Source organism: Atractosteus spatula, chromosome 1, assembly GCF_055471065.1.
Source record: "Atractosteus spatula isolate fAtrSpa1 chromosome 1, fAtrSpa1.hap1, whole genome shotgun sequence".
NCBI lineage: Eukaryota > Metazoa > Chordata > Actinopteri > Semionotiformes > Lepisosteidae > Atractosteus > Atractosteus spatula.
Genome location: NC_142706.1, coordinates 7012445 through 7022054, shown reverse-complemented (window position 1 = coordinate 7022054; position 9610 = coordinate 7012445). Strand labels below are relative to the sequence as shown.

Sequence of the window (9610 nt, the reverse complement as noted above, 5' to 3'; positions counted from 1 at the left end):
GGCTTTCTCTATACCTCTATTTCTCTATAATTCAACATAACAGCATGGGGTACAAGCAGCCGGTTTCGTCAACATTGGTCCATCAAGAACTCCACAGGGCAGGATGCCAGGTACCTGGCAATGCACTGCGAGTCCAGTGTGCAATGAGTACAGTACCAGCAATAAGCTATCAAGCAGCGGACAAAACGTGATGCGGTCAGATTATTCATCTTTCACCACATTCTCAACAAATAGCCAAGTGCACATGTGGAGTCATCCTCAAGAATTCTACAGCCATGAGTGCTTGATTCCAACAGTGAAGGGCTCTCTGGGGTTCTGTAATGCTGTGGGGCACATTTTCCTGGCACAGTTTGGGGGCACTTATTCCCTTTGCAGTCAAGGTCAATTCGAATCACTACTTAAAGATACTGAGTGATCATGCTCACCCCATGTTGCAGCATTTGTATCCCATCAGAAGACGGACAGAGCATGTGTGATCACCCAGTGATTTGATAAGCCGGGCAGGACACTGATGTTCTCCATACATCACAGCCTTGTCAGGCACCAGAACTCAAGCCAATCAAAAATGTGTGGGATTGTCTGGAATAATGAATACGACAACGTTTTCCACCTTCCTCAACCAGGCATGAGTTGATTGACTTTCTAATGGAAGAATGGTGCTGCTTCACTCCTGCAGAATTCCAGGTAGACACCGGCAGACTCTGTGCCACTGCATGTTGACCATACCGGTTGCCCAACACCCTGTTAAGTGACTTTACATTGGTGTTTCCATTTTTTGTCCACGACCTGTATGTTAAGACATAAGTTGATAAACTTGGAATATTTAGTTGACTCTTACACAAGTATTAAATCTGGAAGGATAATTAGTAATTCCTAGGAAAACATTTCCTTGAACTAATGCAAACAAGTTGTTTGTTTATTTTTACCATATTTCAGAATGAAAAGACTCAGCTGTAATCAGCTGTGGCTCTGGTCTTTAACCCAGAAAGGAATGTGAAAAAGAGTAATATATCTGTCCACACGAGTAATTTATTATTGTTGTTATTGTTATTGTTATTATGGTTGTTGTTGATATTGTTAATCCGCTTTGCTGACACTCATATCTTACATTGGATAAGCAACAGTCATGTGTGCACAAGAAGTTAATTAAATGAAAACTAAGACTAGTACAAGCTAGAAATGCCATGTAAACACTGTGCTAACATTTATCTTTGTCCTTCCAAACCAGCAAGATCGTATAAAATTAAATACTCATGTGTTGTTAAGTATTGTGTAGTGCCATTTTAATAAGGATATATGTATTGATTTAACCTATTTTCTTTTATTTAATTTTTTAACAAGTACAATAGCACACATTAAGAATGCCACTCTTTTCAATCCTGTTTCAATTTTGTACTTATTAAAGCCTCCTCCTTGAATGGCACATAAGCTAATTAGACTAGACTAGAGCTGATTAAAGGACCCCTAATTAAATCTGAACTTCAACCTAACCACAAGTCACAGATTTTCAAAACATTGATTGTTGGTGTGCTCTTTTGGTTAACAAGAAACCTCTGGCAGGCTGAAAGGTTCTGACATGTTCAGAACAGTATAGGTTCAAGGATTTACTGTATATGGAAGCTGAAATAGCCTGACCAACTGGTGTGACTGTGTGAAAATAAACTTGCCCCGACTCCAGCATTACAGTCGTACTTCTGCTTTTGTATTTTTTTAAAGCATCTGATTAAAAGAGAAGGCAGAAAAAAAGAGTTTTGTAAGCCTAGAATGTGATATTTTCAGCATGTTCTGTTAAAGTGGCGTGAAGTTGGTCCTCTTTTTTAAACTGTTTTGCGTTTTGTTAGTAAATGTTACAAGGCAGGGTATTCTAGCACACTGGTTCTGGAGTACTCCTGTGTCTGCTGATTTTTGGATCTAGTTACTCAGAGTATTTTATACCTACTTTAAAATCTCCAACTATTTAGAAGCAGAAAATTAGTTTAAAAAGTGCTAAGTAAGCACTCAATGGAATATTGAGTCCAATGGTCCTTCTGTTGCTTGTTCAAACCTTCATTTATTGTTAATTACAGTAGGTGACCGAGCCTAGAAGTCTTGAGGCATACGATTGGCCAGGGGCTTTGTGTGCTGGGTTTGCCTGTGTAGGACATGGGATTCTCAGTTTTTAATTTGGCAGCCATTGCTGAGACTGCTGGATGCCTATGGGTTTGCAGCTTATTGTCAAGGAGTGAAGCATCAATTGTCCAATCAGTGCTGACTCTATTTTAAGGCAGTATGGAGCTTACAGGGTGTCAAATGTCAAGCCAGTCTCCCAGCTGTGCAGACTGGAATGGTTTGTAAGCATGTCTTCGGCCTCCCTAGGATAGAGGGGTTGGACAGGTACAACTAACTGATTGACAATCAGCGTTTCCAGATGGGTCAGGTATAATAACAGAAGAAATAACTACTGGTTCCAATATCTAAGAAAAAAAATAGTTAAGCAAATTCATAGTTGAGATGTGGCAACAGCTATATACCTGAGAGTTCAGCTGCAATGAGAAACAGAAGAAAGTTGAAAAAAAAAATTACCTCATTTATTATTCATTTATGAATTTGTAATGTGTGTAAATAAAAACACTGCTGTTACCTACAGTATAATAAGGGGAAAGATGGCTTTTTTAAAAAATAGCTAAACAGTGTTAAAAATACTGAGAGCTTTAGAAACACAGTGGAAACAAATTTTGGAAAAAAACATTTTCTTCCAGTAAAGTGTTCATCAGGTGGCCTGTTCTACTCTTTAGATACTTTCTGTGCCAGAGGAGTGACCAGCTTGCTGCAGTACAAGCATAGATATAGTGTACATAAGAAAACGTGAAAAAAAACAGACAGTTTAAATGAGAACTTGGACCGTGCACATACAAGTGGACAAAGGTTGTAAGGGATTAATTACAACAAATTACAGCTGGAGCAGTTGTATTGTACTAATTTAATATATGTTGGAATTAATTGTTGTAAACATTTATATTTATAATATATACAGTACAGATATGTTTGGATATAGGTTTGGTACTCCTGGTACTGTAGGTTGTGTAGTGAAATTCACCTTTATTTTTCACCCAGTCCTTAACAAACTATGACTGAAGTCCCACATTTAAATTTGACCTTTGTGATTAACACATTGTCATGCTTCATTGACTGCTGAAAGGTTGGTTGTTCTACTTAAAACAAAAGTGCTGTACTGCATGTGACTATAAAATAATAATAAAGGATTTTAAATAACCCAGTGTCTTCCTCTTGTAGTATAACTTAGTCTGGAAAGTCGAAAGGCTAAGACGATAGCCTTCTCTAGAACTAAACTGCTCTCTCAAAAGGATGCAAAACTATTTCCCCGTTCTAAAATAATGCATCACTATCCAAAGAGAGGTGTTGTTTAGCCTTTGGATTCCACAGATAAGAAATCAGAAAAACAAAAATATTAGACAGCAAGTTCCTTTCTAAAAGCCCGTCCCAGTGCTGAGATTACTTGGACATATTCTGGTCTCTTCTGCAGAAGGAAGTGTGTCTCTCATGACCTGGATACGTCTCCTCTAATCTTCCTTCTCTTTTCACTCCTTCACTCTTTGTAGTGTTTCTGTTTATTCTGTGTCCTATTTATCCTGATTTAAGGCCCAGTTCATCCTATCCCAAGAGGACTGGCTTAATGACCTCACTAAGAATCAATATTAAATATGTTTAAATATGTACCACTTGTTTTCTTATCTGACTCTGTGGCTGTTGTGACTGCTTCAAGTGCAATAATCAGATAAAAGGGACAGTCTACACAAATTCTTGAACAACACCCCATTGTATCTTTATCTTATAATGGTGGGCTGCCTCCAACCTTTTAGCTGCACCTAAAACCACAATACTTACAGTACGTATTCACAAGGCACGGTACAAAGGAAAAAACAGATTTGTAACACAGATAATGGAACACATGGCTCATAAGAAAACAAATCAAGAAAATGTGTCAAGTAAAATTACAAGACAAAGGCCAAAGTAAACTAAACTGGGTTAGTCTGACTGGTCTGTCAACTCTTTGATAAACTTTCTTGTATAAGATGTTAGTTGCATATGAGACTACTGTCCAAGGTTTTTTAAAAATATCTCCATCTGGTCCACTACTTCTATAAAGAGCCACTTGTACATCTGGGATTCGTGTATCTTTCTTGAATATATTCTAAGTTTTTTTTCTCATATTTTGAGGGATTTGCTTTGGACATTTATCTAAAACGTTTTTAGTTTTAACTGTAGATCCTGATAGTCCATTGTGCTTCCAAAACCACCACCAGTCTAAAGAATGTCAATGAAGTGGCCCAGTAATCTGTCTTTAGGCAAAACCTCAGAATTTCTTGGTAAAATAAACAGAAAAATGTGACAGGTGTACAGTATGTTTTAATAGTTTTTATTTTTAAAATGAGTACTTGAAAAATCTCAACCCACATCCTCAAATAGAAACCAAATGAATATTGCGACACAATGATATTGTGATGCTAGTAATATTTGTTGTATGCTATGCTCTAATGTCTAAATGGAAAAAAAATCAATTTAAAAAGCTTAAACCTGTTGGTGCATTTATCCTAACTGTAACTTAGCTATTATATAGTCAATCAGTGTTCCAGAGTTCTTCATAATTCTATACTTTCTAAACACACTTAACACCGTTAAATTTAAATGGAAATGCAACCCCTGTAATGTTACAAACAAGAAGATGGAATATCTTTAAAATGCCACATGCAAGGCTGGATAAGTTATCAACAAAAAGTATGCCAGCAAGGCTATTTATAAAGCATACTTAGAAATGGGAAAGAAAGCAAATGTAATTTATTAAGGGTGCTTTAATGAAAAATCTTTGTATTTGTTTCTTTTCACTTTCATAGGACTATGTTTTATTTTTAGAATTTGCTCAGGTTTGGAAATATAAATACATTTTTTATACAAAAATAATAAAACCTCTTTTAAAAATCATTAAGTTAAGACTTAAGACTTTGGATGTTACTTAAAGCTCTGATTGTATTTTTGCATTATTGAAAATCTCGCATGCAATTATTTTGTTAAAAAGTTCCTGAAGTGAATTTGTCAATTCTAATGAAGTGATTTTTAAATATATAACTAGCTTACAATTTTGTTCTCAGTATCTTTCCCATTTTAATTAAACTTAAGTAATAAAAGGAAAATCATTTTCACACTCACCCTGATTTTGAAGTTAGTCAACAAAATGCTGGAAACTATGACACATTTTTACTAGTTTGTTTTTCCCTGAGAAACAGAGCACAGCATTTTCAACAGCGAAATAACTTAAGAAAAGCTTCTGATTTTGGACAAAAACATTCTTACATTTACTTTTTCATTTCCTCTTAGGAAAATAACATATTCATATACATCTTAATTGTACCCAAACCTAAATGGCTTGTCTCTTTACTTAGATTCATGGTTCTGGAAAAAAACAAAAAACAAAACAATGATAGCACTCTTTCTAAGGCTCCTTCACACTTTCCAGGGCTAAACAAAAGTTGAGCAACAGGACAAAATTATCCTCTCTCAGCTTCACTTTGGTAAACCCATTAAAGACTGGGAAGTACAGTACATTTTTTCTTGACTGCCTCAGAACATATTAACCATATCCAAGTGCAATATGCCAGACTTTCTTTTTGTTACTGATTTCCAAAGAACGGATCCTTCTAGAAGAGTAACACTCATACAGACTCTGTGCACAATACTTGCCAGCTTCTCCCTAATGTGTCCCTTAGTCCCCTACTGACTGGAAAAGAGACAGACACAGCGTGTGCGTAAAAGAAAAGATCCCCATTCCTTAGTCTCACACATGCTAAAAAAAGCACAGGTAAGTGTTAGGGCTTATTTACCAATCCCTATGATCAGACTACAGTCTCTTGGCCCCATCGGAAATCCCCGGGATTGATGTAGCAGCAGTAGGCACCGTAAGGGCTGCTGTCCCTGCGGGAGTAGACCACAATGCTGTCTCTGGGCAGGTACATCACGCTGCTATGAGCAGTGCTGTAGGCGACACTTTCCCTGAGGGCGCGCTTGTGGTCGAAGACGCAGTAGGAGCTGACATCCCGGACTCCCATGAACACGGTGGAGGGGTAGCAAGCCTGGAGGTACCTGATCACCTCATCTTGGTCCACCTGGCGGATCAGGCTCCTGGCCTCCCCGACAGTAGTGGTGGAGGACACCGAGTCTTCCCCCGACCTCGGGGCTCTGTCCTTGTGCAGCCTCCCCAGCTCCCCACAGCTCCCTTTGCCTGAGCCCAGGTCCCAGGGACTCCGCAGGAGCTGGGAGGCTTCTTTTTGCCTTTGTCTTCGGCAGCGACCCGGGCACCTGGTACAGCCGTTGGTTTTCTTGGCCAGAATTATGGCAGCCACCCCCGGCAGGCAGATGGCAGGCCCGATAGCAATTAGAGGGACGTCCCCCAAAGTTTCTCCTTTGACTCCCGACACAGTGAACATGAACCCAAACACTAAAAAGACGCTGCACAGGGCCACCACCAGTCCGGTGCGGGGATTGATATCATCCGGTCTCATGATAGCACCATCCAGACGAGCGCTCCCTCTCCCCGGCAAGTTTCAGTCTGGCCAGTGCTGTGACGAGGTTTCTTTTTAAATTAGCCCTTAACACAGTTGAAAGGATGATGATAAAACGGTTTAATATTACCTGTTTTATCGTTTTCCATGTTTTTCGGCAGTGTTGCCTTCTTCCAATGAAAAATGTGTTCTTTGGCCAATTAGTAAAAAACCCACAGATCAGTTGTATTCCTTTGTCTTCATTATAATTTTCTCCTTTATTAGTGTTTTTTGTAAAACCCTACTGTATGTCGGTGGTTAAGTCATCAGCTTTTTCGGACTTCGCTGTAATTCTTTGCCGAGCTAAAATCATGACGCCCAGGCAGGTTCGCTCCGTTGAATCGTTTTCCAACAGCGACTTGAAGAAGGGTTAAGCAGCACTTTTGGGAGAAGTGGAAAGTGGAGGAGAACTGTGTGGGCTTTGTGAAGACGCTGCCTTTATAGTGACCCTGCCACAGCCTGGTAAATAAAAGTGTAGAAATATGAGATGAGTCAGAAGGCAGCTGGAAGCAATCCAGGAGCTTCCCTAAGTACATACGGCCTATCACGATGGATTCAAATGGCAGAGAGTACCCAATTATGGCAATTTTGAAACAATCAACAGTGGCTTTAAGTGTTAATCAGCCAAAAAGATCCACTTCTAATTGTCTAAATCAGATGTAGAATGTTTGCTGCTTGTACACTTCTGTTTAAGTTTGTTTAATTTCATACATTATACAGTCGGCAACAAATACTATCGGCAACAAAATGTAGCCGCCAAGGTTATGAACTGTAACAGGACATTTTCATTGGGAATAAACTGTACTAATTTTATAATGCTATAAAATACAGGATGCATTATTTGATGTTAACCTACAATGACAGATTAATGATATTATTAGATAAATTACAAATTAAACATCATTTACAATCACAATCACACCAATTCTGTGGGTACTTCTACTTTCCTTTTTCTTCTTTAAAATAAATTCTCTTAACAAATTAATAAAAATACATATATTCTAACAGTAGACATGAATGCTCTTCCATAAAATTTAGTCATATGTGTAAGTCTTAAGCCTAGTGTAAAATAATTTGAATTTCCAATCTGTAAAAAACTAAGACAGGAGAAACAGAAATAAATCAAACAACCCAAATCACCTTAACACACTTAATGTTCGGCGAATAATTCATATGAAAAGGATGACACAACATATGAGACCTACAATTAAAAATAAAGATTTTTATTTGCTTTACTATCTTGATTCTGACAAGTCCTGTAAGCTTTGAAAAGACAGGTGCAAATATATTGTGAAACAAATTTAGGAATTTCTCAGAGTCCTTGAAATATCATGTTTAGTTGATGATATCAAGTGAGTGCTAATAGCCTTTTTATTTGCAAAAATAACATCGTCTGTGAACTGCAGTTTGTCTGAGAACTTCACAAAAAACGTTTTGACAATATTTTTCACTTAAAAACCAGGAAAGAACTATTTGACAGAATATTTTCCACTAAAACAAAAAAAGTAAATCTGTGATCATTTGCATTTCCTGAATAAACCCATGAATAAAATATTGCATACAGAAATAAAGATCCTAGACCTTTTTTTCAATTGCTCTGTGTTAATGGGTTTATGAATGGCTGTCCTGTTTCTCGTTATCCATTTAAAGACCTTTAGCAGTTTTAGTTGCTGCTATGTTGGAATGGGCTCAACATATCACCAGCAGAATCCGTGCTATCCTGAACACTTCCGTCACTAAATCCAGCTCGGAGACGATGTGTGCTAACCCACACGACAGATAAATATAGAAGAGAGGAGCGCTCCCAGCTTCCCCAGATGGGAAGTGAGATACCTTCTAGGAACTGCGATTCAGGCCTTCTCAGTTCACGGCAGACCTGAGGCTTTACAGTGCCCTGGGTGGTGGCAAATGCATTGTGGGTCACTTTTCTCACTCTCTGGGCCTTTCACATAACCCCTGGCTGCACTCCCCAGTACTTAAGAAGGCCTTCTCAGATTTGTCATGGCAAAGCCAAGGGTCACATAACAACACATGTTGAAGTGTGTGTTGTTCGTATGCATTATGCATGCTTTTTATAGCTGTAAGCACCTCAAACTGATTGGTGAATAATCCTCAGTTACAGAACCCATCCCTGTGTTATGATAACTAAGGAGACATGCCACTGCAGAAGTGGTACTACCATACAGTACTTGTGTGGAGCCCTGTGGGGGTCTAGCTCTCTCGACCTGTTTGTTACTGCCAGTCCCCTAAGACCAGGAATCCTCTAAGCCAGGCTGTAATATCCCTTCAGTGTTATGTTGACCCAAACTGAACACAATATTGTAAATGAGGTCTTACTCATTGTAGAGCTTAACTTCACTAGAATTAAATCCACACTTTTTGCTATGTACTTTTTGCTTTTTTATTGCCTCCCTATATTGCCTTCATAAGGGCATTGAAGGATCTACACAAACATCCAGATCCCTTTCATGTGTAACTTCCTGCAGCTCAGAAGCAATCTGATATGTTTAGTTTGTGTAGATCACAGTGCACTGATCATCTGGGCAGGTGTCTTCAGAACTGTACCATTGGCTTTCTGACTAACAAACTGGGTAATGTTTCCATTGCCCAGCCTGCCAGGGTCTCTATTAATTAAATATTGTTCACTACTTATTAGTAATACATTATTGTTAATAATAATAAAAGTAGTAATAAAAGTAAAGTAGTAATTTAACTCAGCTAACATGGTTTAATTATGCTAATTTAATTATTAGAAGACAGTCCCAAAATGCAAAAGCAGGTAGCAAGTTTTCATATACATTTTGGCTTTGGCAATCCACTTGTTACATCATAATTGGGTGAATCATCATGTAATTGGGCCTAATTCAAGTTAGGGATGCATCTTAACATATTTTACAGAACCTTGTATCGTAGGTACGATGGCCTCATCCAAATGACATTTTAAAGGAAAATAAAATATAAATGTGGATTCATAAAGTGAACTCTTTGAATTTCCTGAAAACAGAATAATAAAGAAC

The 9610-nt window shown here is 38.1% G+C and overlaps 1 protein-coding gene across 1 annotated transcript; it reads right to left on the bottom strand.

Annotated features, from left to right (window-relative positions):
* Positions 1-5736: 5736 nt before the first annotated feature.
* Positions 5737-6961, bottom strand: LOC148840548 (transmembrane protein 215-like). The gene has a single exon (XM_088922607.1). It carries the CDS (start codon positions 6552-6554, stop codon positions 5889-5891), a length of 666 nt encoding a protein of 221 aa, XP_088778733.1. The 5' UTR covers positions 6555-6961; the 3' UTR covers positions 5737-5888.
* Between the last annotated feature and the right edge of the window lie 2649 nt (positions 6962-9610).

Bases quoted from the DNA above. Each gene is read 5' to 3' on its own strand.
- LOC148840548 (XM_088922607.1), bottom strand. From the start codon at position 6,554: ATGAGACCGGATGATATCAATCCCCGCACCGGACTGGTGGTGGCCCTG.